We start from the raw sequence: 18675 nt of genomic DNA, 5'->3' as shown, positions 1-18675 counted from the left end.
TTTGGGAAAGGACAATATACTGGCTTTCTCTTAAAGAAGGCTGAGTGATTACCTAATAGGGGTATTTCAAATGATGCATGGTTTTGTTGGAGTGGATACAGAAATTCTTCACTGCAAGTGGAGACGTGAACTAGAAACAGCCAACATAAGATAATTACTACAAAATGCCAGTAGGGCATTCGGAGGCAAACAAAGATTGTTGAGAATGTAGAACTCCCCAACAGAGAGGCTGGTAAAGGAAAAGGTACAGACCCATATAAGGGAAGGCCAGACCAATATTTGAGGGAGAAAGACTGAAGAGCTTTGATTGATTGATTGATTCTGATGAAGAAATACACGTAGAACCTTGAATGGAGCATAAACACCAGCGTTACTTTTTTTTAAAACATTCACCTGTGGGACATGGGTGTCACTGGCTGGGTCAGCATTTATCTCCCATCCCTAGTTGCCCTTGAAGTGACAGTGAACTGCTTTCTTGAATCACTGTTGTCCATTTTCTGGACGTAGACCCACAACGTCATTAGGGAGTAAGTTCCAGGAACCCGCAACACCAAAGGAACAACAATTTCTAAAATCCGCTTCTGACCTTATCATTGAGGGCAAGGCATTGATGAAGCAATTGTAGATTGGGCCAAAGACACCACCCAGAGATGTCTTGGAGCTGAGATGAGTCCCTTCCAACACCTATTACCATCTTCCCATGAACTAAAATAGACTGATAAGATTGAATGGTCTCTTTCAATGATGTATATCCTCTTGAATACATTGTTATATTAGATACTGATATAATGTTAATTGATAACAATGGCATCTGTATGGCCATGTTGAAGCATTTTGCATGAAATGACATTTGGTGCTCCGATGTACAAGGACAATTAGGGAGCTGTTTGTGCAGTTCTACAAAATTGTAGCAATCTTTGTTTAGAGATGGTTTGGAGATGCCGGTGTTGGACTGGGGTGTACAAAGTTAAAAATCACACAACACCAGGTTATAGTCCAACAGGTTTAATTGGAAGCACACTAGCTTTCGGAGCGACGCTCCTTCATCAGGTGATAGTGGAGGGCTCAATCGTAACACAGAATTTATAGCAAAAATTTGCAGTGTGATGTAACTGAAATTATACATTGAAGAATTGATTGTCTGTTAAGCCTTTCATCTGTTAGAATACAGTGATAGTTTCACTTTTTTCATGTGTAAATCACAAAACCCTTTTTTTTAAAGTTGAATTCTCAGGTTAGCTGTTAACAATGGTGATAGCTAGACAATATGTTGAAGGTGTTAGCCCCCTGTGTTCTCTGTCTATGACCTGATGTTTAGATTGATTCTAATCTAAAAAGTGAGATAACAGAGTTTTACATAAATTCATGCAGTTTTTGAGCTCAGAGTTCTACCTGAATGTATGCAGTTTTTGAGCAAAGTGCAATGTAACTCTGCAAGTACAAATTCACCCCACAAAATATATGTGTGCATGTGGGTCTTTGTGTGTGTGTGTGTGTGTGTGTAGTGCAATGGTGATCACCTGTAATGTGACATGAACCCAAGGTCCTGGTTGAGGCCCTCCCTATGGGTACCGAACTTAGCTATCAGCCTCTGCTCGGCCACTTTCCTCTGCTGCCAGTCCTGAAGTCCACCTTGGAGGATGGTCACCCGAAGGTCTGAGGCTGAATGTCCTGAACCACTGAAGTGTTCCCCAACTGGGAGGGAACACTCCTGTCTGTTGATTGATTGTTGTGCGGTGCCCATTCATCCGTTGTCGTAGCCTTCGCTCGGTTTCCCCAATGTACCATGCCTCAGGGCATCCTTGCCTGCAACGTATAAGATAGACAATGTTGGCTGAGTCACATGAGTACCTGCCATGTACAAGGTGGGAGGTGTTCCCACGCGTAATAATGGTATCTATGTCCACAATCTGACACGTCTTGCAGCGTCCACTGTGACAGGGTTGTATGGAGTTGTCCTGAGAGCCGGGCAGTTTGCTACGAACAATGATCTGTTTGAGGTTTGGCGGTTGTTTAAAGGCAAGTAGTGGAGATGTGGGGAAGGTCTTGATGAGGTACTCATCCTTATTGATAATGTGTTGCAGATCACGAAGAACATGGCATAATTTTTCAGCCCCTGGGAAGTACTGAACAATGAAGGGTACCCTGTCAGTTGCAGCACGTATCTGTCTCCTGAGGAGGTCATTACGGTTCCTTGCCTGTGGCACATCGGAACTCCTCAGGAGACAGATACGTGCTGCAACTGACAGGGTACCCTTCATTGTTCAGTACTTCCCATGGGCTGAAAAATTATGCCATGTTCTTCGTGATCTGCAGCACATTATCAACAAGAATGAGTACCTCATCAAGACCTTCCCCACATCTCCACTACTTGCCTTTAAACAACTGCCAAACCTCAAACAGATCATTGTTCATAACAAACTGCCCGGCTCTCAGGACAACTCCATACAACCCTGTCACAGTGGACGCTGCAAGACGTGTCAGATTGTGGACATAGATACCATTATTACGCGTGGGAACACCTCCCACCTTGTACATGGCAGGTACTCATGTGACTCAGCCAATGTTGTCTATCTTATACATTTGCAGGCAAGGCTGCCCGGAGGCATGGTACATTGGGGAAACTGAGCGAAGGCTACGACAACGGATGAATGGGCACCGCACAACAATCAACAGACAGGAGGGTTCCCTCCCAGTTGGGGAACACTTCAGTGGTTCAGGACATTCAGCCTCGGACCTTCGGGTGACCATCCTCCAAGGTGGACTTCAGGACAGGCAGCAGAGGAAAGTGGCTGAGCAGAGGCTGATAGCTAAGTTCGGTACCCATAGGGAGGGCCTCAACCAGGACCTTGGGTTCATGTCACATTACAGGTGATCACCATTGCAACACGCACACGCACACGCACACACACACACTTTCTCACACTCACAACCCCCAACCCAGACAGACACACACACACACACACAGACAAAGACCCACATGCACACATATATTTTGTGAGGTGAATTTGTACTTGCAGAGTTACATTGCACTTTGCTCAAAAACTACATACATTCATGTAGAACTCTGAGCTCAAACACTGCGTGAATTTATGTAAAACTCTGTTATCTCACTTTTTAGATTAGAATCAATCTAAACATCATGGCATAGACAGAGAACACAGGGGGCTAACACCTTCAACATATTGTCTAGCTATCACCATTGTTAACAGCTAACCTGAGAATGCAACTATAAAAAAGGGTTTTGTGATTTACACATGAAAGAAGTGAAATTATCACTGTATTCTAACAGCTGAAAGGCTTAACAGACAACCAATTTTTCAATGTATAATTTCAGTTACATCACACTGCAAATTTTTGCTATAAATTCTGTGTTACGATTGAGCCCTCCACTATCACCTGATGAAGGAGCGTCGCTCCGAAAGCTAGTGTGCTTCCAATTAAACCTGTTGGACTATAACCTGGTGTTGTGATTTTTAACTTTGCTTAGAGAGATGGTGTGAACATAACATACAATGTTGTGGGTCACTTTGATTTACTGCTGATTCCATTTGCTTAGAAATGGTTTATCTGGTCATTTTTTTTCCCCTGAGCACAGATTTGCATAATGTTTTTGAAACAGCTGTTTCTGCCACAAGTTCATTTTCAATGTAGATACAGACTTTAACCATTCTTTGCTTTTTATGTCAGGATATTACATTTTTATCATGCAACAATCATGTGATGTGTGAAATAATGCAATAAAAATGATGCATGGAAATACATTATGACCATTTCTATGACCTACATCTGGTACAGTTCCAATTCTAACAGATACAGCCATCCAAATCCCTTTAGTAATACTCATTCGATCAATTGTAAAAATGTAAAATTACATTTTGTAGATAGCATGGCATCCTTTTTCAAGTTCCTTCATTGCCAACATTTTAATCTGTTATTTAAAAGTTATTAGCAACAGAGTTATCTCAGCCATGTCATATTTTAGCTTCTTTGTATCCAAAATAACATATTCACTGCTTGTTCTTGGTGCAGACTGCACTAGACATTATTTGAGTTGATCTCTAGTGTTACAAAAATGTGCAACAGAAGTAGCTCAATGTAGAGTATCAGATTGTAATAGCTGGTTGCATACAATGCTGCATACATTCCTGAAGAAGGGCTGATGCCTGAAACGTCGATTCTCCTGTTCCATGGATGCTGCCTGACCTGCTGCGCTTTTCCAGCAACACCTTTTTCAGCTGTATACAATGCTGCTTTGGCTTTTCAACTTCAATGCCCTTGCTTTAGAAAATATATTAATCTACTTAGAGGTGCAATTGCATATTTCTGGAGCGGGTGGCACTTGAAAACGGGTCTTCTGGCTCGGGGATACCACCACAGAACAAGAGCCGATACCCTATCACAACATCAGCAAGGAACATTGAGTTAGGAACTTCTGTTTCATGAAGGAATTGCTCACTGAAATCTCTTGCCTGCTCGAGCCTGAACTGCAACTTCAGAGCAGGCAAACAAGGCAACACTAATGACTGTATAGAGGGCCATGACCATGAACGACCTCTGGTCAGACTCCTTCTAGTCCCTAATCTAATCTCTCAATATTCTATCCACTGTTGCATAAAGAGGTGACGAACGCATTACGAAGAGAGGAAAATATATGGTACTTTTCCTTTCCACAGAGAAGGCAGCAGAGTGAGCCTGTAGCTAACAGTGTGTTTCCTTGTGGTGGATTGTATCATTTTGTTATGCCACAAATCTCACAGGCTTGCCCTCTTTAATACTCAGCAGTAACTGGTCACAGTCGAGAGTGTGTTGTTGGAAAAGCACAGCAGGTCAAGCAGCATCCGAGGAGCAGGAAAATCAATGTTTCAGGCTGGAGCCCTTCATCAGGAAGATTCTTGATAAAGGGCTCCAGCCCGAAATGTCAGTTTTCCTGCTTCCTGGATGCTCCCTGACCTGCTGTGCTTTTCTAGCAACACACTCTCCACTCTGATCTCCAGCATCTGCAGACCTCACTGTCTCCTAGTAACTGTACACAGTCCATCGTGTAGGGCAATGCACAGTATCTTGGCTGCAGTCAAGAGCAATGTTCCTTCTGAGCTGTGCAACCACATGGCTATGCAGAAACCTGAAAGTTCCTGTGCAGGGAAGGTAAGTGGCTGTGGTAAATGCATGACTGGAATTGCCATTGTCTAAGGCTTCATGGATTCCAAGTCCCAGCCACAAGAGCCTAGGAATATGTTGGGGTGGGGTGCCCTGCCTGCTGTTGGGAATGGGCGTGGAGAAGGGGAGAGGGCTAAACAAGGATAGAAGGGTCTTTCTGGTGGGAGAAGAAGGGTGCTACAAGGAGAGGGAAAGAAGTAGGAAGCACAGAGTAATCGAAGGGGCCACTTGTGCAAGCGGGATGAATGAGGTTAAGGAGGGCAAAGCTGAAAGCGAGAAGTTTGAGAGAATAGATTTATACAGATCAACAAAGGAGTATGCATCTGAATGGGAGTCAGGGAAACTTGAGCTGACTGAAGTAACAAACGTCTTGAAAATGAAATTGGACTCTCTTGCTTAAGGCTGCATGTAACAAAGTACAATATATGGCAAAGACTACATTAGATGCTCTTGTAATGAACATTGTGTCAATTGTTAACTTTAAGTCTGGCATTAAATTTAGATACAGTGGCTCAGTGGTTAGCACTGCTGCCTCACAGCACCAGGGACTTGTGTTCCCTACAGTGTGGAAGCAGACCATTTGACCCATTGAGTCCATACCAACTCTCCTAAGAGCATCCTACCCAGACTCACCCCTTCCCTGCCCACCCTATCCCTGTAACCTTGCATTTTCCCCAGACTAATCCACACAGCCTGCATGTCCCCGGACACTATTGGCCATTTAGCACGGCAAATCCACCTAACCTGCGCACCTTTGCACTGTGGGAGGGAATCCACACAGACACTGGGAGAGCATGCAAACTCCACACACATTCCCTGAGTCTTGAGTGCAGAAGTGCTTTGATGCAGAAGTGCGAACCACTGAGCGACCATGCTGCCTTATAGAGATTGGCAAACATGGTGCCACTGTTTAAGAAGGGTGGTAAGGACAAGCCAGGGAACTATAGACCAGTGAGCCTGACATCAGTGGTGGGCAAGTAGCTGGAGGGAATCCTGAGGGCCAGGATTTACATGTATTTGGAAAAACAAGGACTGATTAGGGATCATCAACATGGTTTTATGCATGGGAAATCATGTCTCACAAACTTGACTGAGTTTTTGAATAAGTAACAAAGACGATTGAGGGCAGAATGGTGGACGTGGTCAAAATGGACTTCAGTAAGGCGTTCGACAAGGTTCCCCATGGGAAACTGGTTAGCAAAGTTAGATTTCATGGAATACAGGGAGAATTAGCCATTTGGATGCAGAACTGGCTCAAAGATAGAAGACAGAGGGTGATGGTGGACAGTTGTTTTTCAGACTGGAGGCCTGTGACCAGTGGAGTGCCACAAGGATCGGTGTTGGTCCACTACTTTTCAACATTTATATAAATGATTTGGATGTGAACATAAGAGGTATAGTTAGTAAATTTGCAGATAACACCAAAGTTGAAGGTGCAGTGGACAGTGAAGAAGGTTACTTAATGTTACAGTGGGATCTTGATCAGATGGGCCAATAGGCTGAGAAGTGGCAGATGAAGTCTAATTTAGATAAATGCGAGGTGCTGCAGTTTGGGAAAGCAAATCTTAGCAAGACTTGTAAGCTTGATGGTAAGATCCTAGGGAGTGTTGCTGAACAAAGAGACCTTGGAGTGCAGGTTCATAGATCCTTGCAAGTGGAGTCACAGGTAGATAGGATAGTGAAGAAGGCATTTGGTATGCTTTCTTTAGAGTACTGAGTATAGGAGTTGGGAGGTCATGTTGCGTCTGTACAGGACATTGGTTAGGCCACTGTTGGAATATTGCATGCAATTCTGGTCTTCCTATCAGAAGGATGTTGTGAAACTTGAACGGGTTCAGAAAGGATTTACAAGGATGTTGCCAGGGTTGGAGGGTTTGAGCTATAGAGAGAGGTTGAATCGGCTGGGGCTGTTTTCCCTGGAGCGTTGGAGGCTGAGGGGTGACCTTATAGAGGTCTATGAAATCATGAGGGGCATGGATAGGATAAGTAGACAAAGTCTTTTTCCTGGGGTGGGGGAGTCCAGAACTAGACTGCATAGGTTTAGGGTGAGAGGGGAAAGATATAAAAGTGACCTAAGGGGCAACTTTTTCACGCAGAGTGTGGTACGTGTATGGAATGAGCTGCTGGAGAAAATGGTGGAGGCTGGTGCAATTGCAACATTTAAAAGACATCTGGATGGGTATATGAATAGGAAGGGTTTGGAGGGAAATGGGCTGGCTACTGGCAGATGGGATTGATTAGGTTGGGATATCTGGACGGCATGGGTGAGTTGGATCGAAGGGTCTGTTTCCATGCTGTACATCTCTATGATTCAAATTTCTTAGGCAATGACGTCATGGGAGATGGAGTTGCTGAGAATTGATGTAACAAGGTCCTTCTATACTGATTGAATTTCAATCACTTTTGTAACGTTGGTCAAATGATAGCTATAATTATGTGTTTGAGACCACTGTTGGTTGGTTTTGAGCCTACTAATAATAGTTGCCTGTGCTGCTTATCTTTCTCAGTTAGTCTGTCTGACCTTGGGAATGATCTCTGTTGTTCAGACTCTGTGCAGATATGTCAGTACTGTATGGTATCAGACAAACTGAAATGAAAGGGCAACAATATCAAATTCAATTGCGATACTGTTACAATCACTGATTCAACAAATTTAACTCATCCTGTTATTACTATATTTAAATTATAAATACGAATGAGTGACGATACTTTTAAATATATTACACTGAATTTGCATTCTATAACGGTGCACATAAACATAGTTTCATAGAATCGTTCATGGGATGTAAATGTCATTTACCACTCATTCCCAAATTTCCTGGAAGGTGATAGTGAGCTATCTTGTTGAACTGCTGCAGTAAACCTGGTGCAACTACAATCACAGTGCTGTAAGATTAGATTAGATTAGATTACTAACAGTGTGTAAACAGGCCCTTTGGCCCAACAAGTCCACACCAACCCACCGAAGCATAACCTACCCATTCCCCTACATTTACCCCTTTACCTAACACTACGGGCAATTTAGCATGACCAATTCACCTGACCTGCACACCTTTGGACTGTGGGAGGAAACCGGAGCACCCGGAGGAAACCCACGCAGACACGGGGAGAACGTGCAAACTCCACACAGTCAGTCGCCTGAGGCGGGAAATGAACCCGGGTCTCTGGCGCTGTGAGGCAGCAGTGCTAACCACTGTGCCACCGTGCCGCCCATAAGGAAAAGGGATCTTGGATTTTGATCGCATGTCAGTGAACTAACTGTGAGAATCAGCTGTTCCAAGTCAAGGTAGTGGAGGGTAATTTAGAGTTGGTGCTATTCCCATGTATTTATTGCCTTTGTGCTTCTAAGTGGTAGAGATCACAGATTTGAAATGTATTTCTGAAGGACCCTTGATGTGCTGCTGTATTGCATCTTGTAAATACAGTGTGATGCCACTGTGAGCTGGTGATGGAAGGAGTGAATGCTGAAGGTGGTGGATGGCATACTGATCAAATGGACTGATTTGTCCTAAATGTTGTTGAACTTTGAATATTGTTGGAACTCAGTTATCCAGCAATAAGGCAGCATTTGATCTAACTCCTGGTTTAGGGTATTGTAGGCTGGGAAGCAATCTTTGGGGATTCAGGAGAAGAGTTACTCACTGAGTGATTCCCAACATCTGACCTGTTCTTATAGGTGCAGTATTTTTATAGCTGATGCAATTCAATGCCTGATCAATGGTAATCACTAGGGTTGATTGAGGGATTCAGTAATTATAATGCCTTTAAACATCCAGGGGAGGAGGTTAGATTCTCCCATGTTGGAGATGGTCACTGCCTGGCACTTGTATTGCAGGAAAGTTACTTGTCACTTGCCACCTTTAAACCTGAAACTTGGCTAGATCTTGCTGCATACATAAACAGACTGTGCAACACCTCAGTGAATATGAAGCAATCAGTGAACATTCCCATTCAGATCTATGATGGGGGAAAGATAATTAATGATGGCATCACACTGAGGAGATCCGAAAGCAATGTCCGAGGGATAAGACGTTTGACATCCAACAGCCATCTTCCTTTGAGCTAGGTTTAACTTTAACCATGGGAATGTTTCCCTCACTACCATTGACCTAAATTTTGCCCGGTCTCTTTGATACTATTCATGGTTTAAAGATACCCTAGTGTCAAGAGCAATAATGCACAACTATCCTTTGGAGTTCAGCTCTTTTCTTCTCATTTGGACCCAGCTTATAATGAGGTGAGGAGCAATTGGTCTTGGTGCAACCCAAATTGAATGTCTATGTTCAGATTATTGCACGGTAAGTGCCATTTAATGGCAGGGTCAATGACACTTTGATGGTTAAGACTAGACTGATAAAAAAGGTAACTGGCTAGGTTGGGTCTGTTCTGCATTTTGTGGACAGGGCATAACTGGACAATTTTTCACGTTGCTAAGTAGATGCCAATGTCTCATGAAACAGCTTGGCTTGGGTTTAACTAGTTCTGGAGCATAAATCTTCATTAAAGCAACTGAGATGTCATCAGGGCCCATAGTTTTTGATCTATTTAGTGATGTGAACTCTTTCTCAATATCACATGCAGTAAACTGAAATGGATTAGATCATATGGAATACAGAGAGAAATAGCCATTTTAATACAGAACTGGCTCAAAAGTAAAATCCAGAGGGTGGTTGTGAAGGGTTGCTTTTCAGACTGGAGGCCTGTGACCAGTGGTGTGCCACAAGGATTGGTGCTGGATCAACTGCTGTTCATGATTGATATAAATTATCATAATGTGAACATAGGAGGTATGGTTTGTAAATTTGCAGTTGACATCAACATTTGGAGGTGTAGTAGACAGCAAAGTAGGTTACTTCAGAGTACAATGGGATTATTTTCCCTGGAGTGTCGGAAGCTGAGAGGTGACCTTATAAAGGTTTATAAAATCATGAGGCATGGGTAGGGCAAATGGACATGGTATTTTCCCCTGAGTGGGGAACTGCAAAACTAGGGGCATTGTTTTAAAGTGAAGGGGGCAAGATTTAAAAGAGACCTAAGGTGCAACTTTTCATGCAAAAGGTGGAACATGTGTGGAATCAGTTACCAGGAGAGGTGGTGGAAGCTGGTACAATTTGTAAGGCACCTGGATGGGTATATGAATAGGGAAGGTTGAGATGGTTATGGACTAAGTGCTGGCAAATGGGAGTAGATTTATTTTGGATATCTGGTCAGCATGGTTGAGTTGGACTGATGGATCTGCTTCCATGCTGTACATCTCTAAGACTCTATAACTCGATGGTGAAAGATTGGCATTTATGCTGATGTGAACCTAAGGAGGAGGCTGAGGTGGATCATTAACATGGGCCTTTTGGCTGAAGGTGGTTGAGGATGTTCAACATTGTTTTTGAGGTTTGCGATATTATTGTGTGGAGATTTCTCCTCTTCTTAGTTGTTTAGTTATCCACCACCATTCATAATCTACAAAGAAGAGTCTGCAGAAACTTAAAATTGACTTGATCCACTCAAAGAGACTACTATATATTGACTTCCTCAATCTCACTAGAGTACTTGACGAGGTGAGCAGAGGTGTACTGTTTATGCTGCTGGGAACACATTGGCTGCCTACTGAAGTTGCTCAGTGTAAGCTCTTCTTTTCATGACAACATTATGGGTAAGGTCAGCTTTGAAAGGGCAACATTGAAACTCTTTGAGACCCAGAGTGAAATCAAATAGGGTTCTGTTTGGGCATTGATGCTGTTTGACAACGTTGCTGTGCTGCTGTCATATGCCTTCAGGTCATCTACAAAGGTTTTTTAGATTAGATTTTAGATTAGATTAGATTACTTACAGTGTGGAAACAGGCCCTTCGGCCCAACAAGTCCACACCGCCCCGCCGAAGCGTAACCCACCCATACCCCTACATCTACATTTACCCCTTACCTAACACTATGGGCAATTTAGCATGGCCAATTCACCTGGCCTGCACATCTTTGGACTGTGGGAGGAAACCGGAGCACCCGGAGGAAACCCACGCAGACACGGGGAGAACGTGCAAACTCCACACAGTCAGTCGCCTGAGGCGGGAATTGAACCCAGGTCTCAGGCACTGTGAGGCAGCAGTGCTAACCACTGTGCCACCGTGCCGCCCACATGACAGAAAACCTTTCAACCTTGCTCATCTGAGCTCCTAGACAAAGATATACCTAGTCCTCATCAAAGTTTCTTTACATTAGCTATGTAGCACTTCTGTTCTGTACCAAGGGCCACTTCAGTGATATATTGGCAGATTTTCTCATATCTGTAAAGAGTTTGGATTGCCAATCGGCACCAGAAACAGAAATGTCATGCTCCACAATATTGACATACTACTATTTATCTGCTTTGATAATGTGATGCCATAGCTTGTTGATTGCATTTCCTCCTTTCACACATCTAGGTTCTGTGATCACCAGCAGTCTGTCACTTGATGTTGAAATCAACTCAATTCACAAAAGCTGCAGCTGTTACATCCAAACAGAGAGAGTGGAAAAACCAAAATTTTGAACAGTGAACTGTGAATCAACCAGACCTGAATCCTCGATACAATCCTCTATAATGGGAACTCAAACTCATACTTGGCTGGAGAAATGACTGAACAGTTTCCTTCTTGTTGTCTCAGATGTATCCTCAGTATCTCTTGTCAGGACAAATTCTGAGTTCCTGGAGGATACTACTTTCACCAGCATACCATCTTATTAAGCCATCAGCCATCATGAGATGGATGTTAGCTGGATACACTGTTGTGATCAAAGATCATAAGTCCAGATCACTGACTGATATGTTTGAACTTTACATGCTCTTTCAAAATAAAGGACATCTAGCCAAAAGTGACTGCAAATATAAATTTAGTGGCTGCCTAGAAACAAACACATGGATTCTAGAATGTCAAACCTGGTGAGGTGTCAAATAAACCTAAAAGGAGAAGATGCACTACAAACTGAATTTGTAATTTTCTGGGAGTATCTCGGACTGTGAACATGTTGATTTTTAAAAAAAGACAGAAATCTGGACAAGAGACATTTGCATTTCCTCCTTTCAAGAATGCACATCTTCAACCCTGTGTTCGCTGTCTAATATCAGAGTGTGTGGACACGTGCTGCGTGGTCACAGCTCTGAGAATAGCCTTTTAAACACCCCTTCACCACAGGTAAAGAAGAAAAAAAGACTCTCACTCACTCTGAATGTAGCCAATCAGTAATTCCATTAAAGGAATCAGGACAAAAGAATTTCAATAAACTTACAAAGCTAAGCATCAAGTTGGGGAATATTATCTAACGATCTTCTGTGAAGTCAACTGGCCACTGGATTACGACCTTCTGAGCATTGATTTCTCAATTAAATTTCTCCTTCAAATGAGAAATTAGAGTGGATATTGACACTGGGAACCGGGAGACAGTTGTTGATGGCCATGAACTCTGAAGGCTGACTGCTTGTTTGAAAGGACACTGGGGGAAGTGAGCAGAAATGAAAACTGAAAGAAGCATGATGTTTTCTCTAAGTACTGTAGTAACTTGACTGGATTGGTTTTTCATTATTAGATGTTCCTGGTTCTGCTCCAGATATGCCCATATAGGCTTCTCATTGAACATTGAAGTGTTGATTAGGGGTGGCACAGTGACTCAGTGGTTAGCAATGCTGTCTCACAGTGCCAGGTACCTGGGTTCGATTCCAGCCTCTGGTGACTGTCTGTCTATGTGGAGTTTGCACATTCTCCCAACGTCTGCGTGGGCTTCCTCTGGGTGCTCCAATATCCTCCCACAATCCAAAGATGTGCAGGTTACTCTTCACAGGGTTGGTGTGGGCTTGTTGGGCCAAAGATGAATTGGCCAAGCTAAATTGCCCATAGTGTTCGTGGGTGGTGTAAATTGGGTAAATGTAGAGTAATAGGCTAGGGGAGTGTGTCTGGGTAGGTTAATCTTCACAGGGTCAGTGTGGGCTTGTTGGGCCAATGGGCCTGTTTCCACGCTGTAGGGATTCTATTTCAGATAATCAACACAACAGTCATATTCATGTATGTAACAGTGAAAACATGCCCAAACATGTGTTTGCTTTCCTATCGGCCATAACAGGCTTTACTTGGACATCAGCACCACAGAGAGTTCCAGAGTTTTGGGTTTCTGCTCAGGCAGATGAATGGCTGGATGTTAGTGTAGAAGTAAATTAGCTGGAGCTGGCAAAGGCAAATAGATTTCATAAAGTGTTATGTGTTTGACAATGTTTGAATTATGAACAATTGCAATGACAGTTCTGTCTTAGTCAGTGAACAGGATTTGCTGAAATGCTGCTTTTGCTGCACAAAATTGATGATCAGGATTTAACTCTCAAAACTCTTACTAATCAAATTGATGTTGTTATTATGGAGGGACTTTGCTTAAGCTAAATAACCAGTGGGGAAATGGGATTAGTCTGTGTTGGGTGGAAGGATTTGCAATGCATGATGTTCCCATAAAGGCATGCAACACACAGCCTTTGTGCTGCCTGCTTATTAAAATGATTTCAACATGCAGTACCGTGAAACACATTGTGGGTTTGCTACACACTCAACGGGGGAATTTGTATCTATAGCAGACATAATGCATAGTTATCCTGGACAAGAGACAGGGTGCTAAGAGCGATCTGCACTCATGGAAATTTCCTTCTAACCAAGCTTTCAAGAGGAAAGTGCAACAAATAGGACAACATGTGAGGGGGAGAGAGAGACTCCCAGGTTTTTTGGATGTGGTACTAGAGGCAATAATGATGCAATAAAGAAGATAAAGCAGGGGCCAGAAAGACAGAAGGCAGGTCCTGAAAGGGCATAGAGCAGATAAAAGGGATGGGTGGGAAGAGGTTGATTTGCCCGAGGTAGCGTGATACAGTTTGATTTGCCCTAGACCACACACCTTTAGAGATGGTTCTGAGGTCTTCAATGGATGCTGTACAGGAGAATGGTGAGAAGTGTATATGCTGAAATGTTTGTTAAATTGGCACGTCTGTCTCTGAGCATATTCTCCCCATTAAGAGATGGAGAAGTCAGCTTTTCACTGAGTTTGAAGCCCATCTTTTGCAATGTGGAAATGGTGTCCCACTCTATGATTTGTTGTTTTGTTATTTGTTTTCTGGGATGTAGACATTGGCAATTAGTTTCCCAACCCTAATCACCCATGAAGGTGGTGTTGCCTTCATGATCCACTGATCTATTTTGAAGTGGTTTGCATCTCAGTGGCTAAAATCTACTTCCCATTTACGAAAGGTAAATATATTTAACACCAGTTGGGAATTAAAAATAAGATTTGCACATGCAATTATTCCTGGGAGTTTCATCAATACTTGTCCCTTTGCTGGATTAAGTGGAGTAAATAGACCTTCCTTTCTCCTCGCCTGTTGAGAGGCATTTGCTTTTGACTGTCGCCATCTAATGAAATAACAGCTACTTACTTTAGTTACCTAACTACTGTTGTATCACTCCCATCAAGGTTTTGTATGTTGCTGCTCAAGCATTGTGTGCTTTTTTTAGATGTAACGCTGACATCATTTTAGAAGGCAAATTGTCAGATCGAGCTTAAATGTGGAGTTGGTCATCTAACCTGGTGTTTTTGCTTTCACCCTCCAGCTATAAAAGAACAGTAACGCAGAAGAGAGCTGGAACTGCTGTGGTTCTGTGCTGGGTTATATCTATAATTGTTGGCATGATCCCAATGTTTGGATGGAACAATTACACTGAAGCTACTCAAGATGGGGTGAACTCAAGTCTCGTGAACAACATGATTGTGTGCCAGTTTGAGACAGTAATCAGCATGGACTACATGGTCTACTTCAACTTTTTCGGATGGGTGCTCCCACCGCTCGTGTTGATCTTTGTTATCTATGTGGAAATATTTAATCTCATCCGGAAGCACCTGAATCAAAAGGCAGTGTCAATCAATAATTCCGATCCAAGCAGGTACTTTGGAAAGGAATTGAAACTTGCCAAGTCGCTGGCTCTAGTGTTGCTTTTGTTTGCAATATGTTGGCTTCCTCTACATATCATCAACTGCATCACACTGTTCTGTCCTTCATGCAACAAACCAATTATATTGATGTATATTGCCATCTTTCTAACCCATGCAAACTCTGCTGTAAACCCCATAGTATATGCCTTCAGGATAAATAAGTTCCGAGTGACTTTTCTCCAGATTTGGAGCCAGTACATTTGGTGTAACAAAAATCACAATGCAAATAATTTAAGCAGAGAACAGTTAAGGGCTATACGTGAACAGAAAAGTATTATGTAGTTTACTTCTTAACCTGATGCAATTGGCCTGGATAATAAAGTGTAAACTCATGAGCGAAGCTGATCTTGATACTTTGCTGCTGAGCTCATTAATGATTCAAATATTGTGTATCATTATGGTGACAGTTCAAAGCGAACCCTCAGCTGCCACCTGACACCCTAGCAAAAAATGTTTTATTTCAGGAGAAGCTGGCAAAGTCTTTAAGTCCTCATTTCTCGACTGTCCACCCTGTGTTTTCTCTCCTTGTCATGTTTACATATTCTCAGATTTTAACAAAGACACTAAATCAGAAGCAGGGTGACCTCGAGGTGAGATACCTGGCTGCCAGAGAGTAGAGGATCAGAAAGTTTTCAGGTGACTCTCAGTGGACAGAGTCTTTCTCTCCCAAGATTTGGCTTCAAAGATCCCACCTAAAAGAAAAGGATTTCAAAGTTCCCAGATAAATAAATCCTTGACATAGTAACATCACTGCTCAAGTGCCAAGATGGAATATTCCATGTAGACAGCAAACTGTCACTGAAGGATTCGATCATTTTAACACGCTGGGATTATTTCAGATCAAGACACCAATGTACTTAAATGGACAAGATTAAAACTGCTGCTTAAGACCATCACCGTGCATCATCTTACAGAATGTGGTGACCTGACAATATGCTTTACCAGCAAATGGATTTTATAAAATTGTGAGTGTACTTTTGCTGATATCAGTGGTTCATTTCACTGTATTACTCTGTAAAATATAGCCAGCAGGCCTTACATTTAGACTAAGATTATTGATGTGGTATTTTAATTAACATTTTAATCTGTAGCAATTATTTAGAAGACAGAAGTCATTATTATTGATCTAAAATTTGCACTAAGACATTCATAAACATCAGCTGTGTTGATTGTTCATGCATCTTAATGCAAAGTTTGTAAAGAGCAAGTTGTATGTAATGTTCTCTGTATTTAGTCTGAACATTTGTCTGCATTCAGATAATGTAAGCCAATGTACAATTGAACAATTTCTGTGTCAAATACATGCCATATAATGATCACTTGATACCAGTTCATCCTGCTAATCAATCCAGTACCATCAATGATTCATATTTATGAGAAAGGTGACTCCCAGTGACTATCAGATTTCACTGATCAATATTATTCATCTGAATAGTAATTATGGATTCAACTTCCAATGTAATCAACAGCTCATATTTGCAACGATTTTCTCCTTAGCAATAAATAACTTACTTTTTGTTTCAGTTCTTTAATGTCAGCCTCATAAGAAAACGTCTATCTCCAGCCATTGCCTCTACCTGTACACTTTTAGTAGAAGGTCTGAATATGGTGGAATTATTTTATTGGGTTCTAGAGTTAAGTAGCTATCAATGCTACTTTTCACTAGAGACTTACAGTCTTTAATCAGGGCAGTTTGATTTTTAAAAAATGCATTACCTATCAAATGGAGAGGTTTCATTCAATAAAATCTATTTAGCACTAATTATTGTAACAATCATCACAATATTAACAAATGTTTATAATATCGGAGTCAAGATGAATAGTTTTGTTGTGTCCCAGCATTTGTTTTAGTGGACAGACAGTGATTAATGCCAAAGCACTCCTGCATCTTGAACCTTCATCTTTCCCTCAATTTCTTCAAAACATAAACAAAAGTAGATTATATTTTCCTGCTGATCCAGTGATTTCTTTGCATGTCAGGAGTATTACTTAACATACTGCCACTTTTAAAACTAATTGAAAGTTCTTGTTTTGCTTAGTAAATGCATTTTGGCTTGCTTTAATTACTGACTGTAAAATGGACTGTTTGCTTTAGTCATACTCTAAGTCTTGCCCCACCTTGAAATCATTCTCTGACACTGATTCTTACAGATGCTCCAGCCTACTAAGTATTTTTTACTTCTGCATCAACTTGCCAGAATTATGTTTACTTCTATGTTTTCTATCTCGTTACATGTTTGTCTTTAAAACTAGAGTCAAAACAGTGGTGCTGGAAAAGCACAGCAGGTCAGGCAGCACCTGAGGAGTATGAGAATTGATGTTTCGGGCACAAACCCTTCATCAGGAGTGAACCATTCTTGATGAAGGGCTTGTGCCCGAAACGTTGATTCTCCTGCTCCTTGGATGCTGCCTGACCTGCTGTGCTTTTCCAGCACCGCAATTTTTGTTTCTAGTCTCCAGCATCTTCAGTCCTCGCTTTCTCCTCCCTGTCTCTAAACCTAACCTAGTTACAGATATCACTGAATTCTGGGTCACAATCATTTTGAATCTGTTTAGGCACACACAAGTTCCCATTAATCCAGTGGAACCATAAGTAACTGCCCAGAACAGATTAGATTTTAGTTTAATCCTGAGTTTATACTTTGGCTGATCTCAACTGAAGTGTCAGGAAGAATGATAATTGACTTCAGCGCATCTCTTTTCAACTGAGAGTTACATCAGCTGTAGTTATTGATTCATTGCAGGCAAATGGGACTAGCTCAATTCAGGAAACCTGGTTAGCATGAACAAGTTGTGCTGAAAGAGTCTGTTTCCGTGCTGTTTGACTCTTATCTGCTTATTAACCAGTGACTCATGATGGATGGTAGGGACAGGTAAGCGCACTCCTAGTTTTGGGTCCAATTCCTTCCACAGTGAAATAATTTTCCATTACTCACTGTCTAGACTTCACATTTAAAAATAATAACCATCTTTGTGAAGGGCTAGATTTTTCTTGGTGCTGGTACCAATGTGAATCACTGCCTTCAGGAAAGGAGCCTTTTACCTTTCAGGCATTTAACATTGTTTGGTTTCCTTGGGGCTAGGGTAATGTATTTCACTGTTACTAAAGAAATCTTTAGGAATGCACATTTAAGGTTGAAGATACTTCAGAGAGTATTCTAGCAAGCAATTATTTATTTTAATTCAAAATCTTTAACCATTCTCTAAAAGCAAACATCCTGATAAGTTAATTTGTTTTTAAAATCAATACATCGGTTTGTCTCTGCAGGTTTAGAATATGATTATTGAAAATGTATTCATAAACTTCTCTGATGCACTTTATTACTATTAGGTCCGAATGGACATCACATAGTAATTTTGTGTTGTATTTGAGGTTTATGTATAGGGAAGTTAAAATGAGAAATTAGAAATGAACTGAAAATTAGTTTATTGCAGTAAGTATTAGCCTGCACCTTGAGTAGGCCATTTCCTTAGCAATGTAAACTGTAATGGATTTCCACTATCTTGAATTCATTTTAATGGAGGT

At 41.7% G+C, this 18675-nt stretch overlaps 1 protein-coding gene across 1 annotated transcript in view; it reads left to right on the top strand.

Moving 5' to 3' along the window:
- LOC140467149 (adenosine receptor A1-like) overlaps positions 1 to 16473 on the top strand; it is a 77798-nt gene extending 61325 nt beyond the window's left edge. Inside the window, exon 2 of the mRNA XM_072563246.1 lies at positions 14771 to 16473. Coding sequence (XP_072419347.1) covers positions 14771 to 15431 — 661 coding nt within the window. The 3' untranslated portion in view covers positions 15432 to 16473. The remainder of the gene's footprint in view (positions 1 to 14770) is intronic.
- The last annotated feature ends 2202 nt before the right edge of the window (positions 16474 to 18675 follow it).

Source organism: Chiloscyllium punctatum, chromosome 45 (genome assembly GCF_047496795.1).
Source record: "Chiloscyllium punctatum isolate Juve2018m chromosome 45, sChiPun1.3, whole genome shotgun sequence".
In the NCBI taxonomy this organism is placed as follows: domain Eukaryota; kingdom Metazoa; phylum Chordata; class Chondrichthyes; order Orectolobiformes; family Hemiscylliidae; genus Chiloscyllium; species Chiloscyllium punctatum.
Note: the sequence above shows the minus strand (reverse complement) of the source record. Positions and strands in the feature narration are given on the sequence as shown.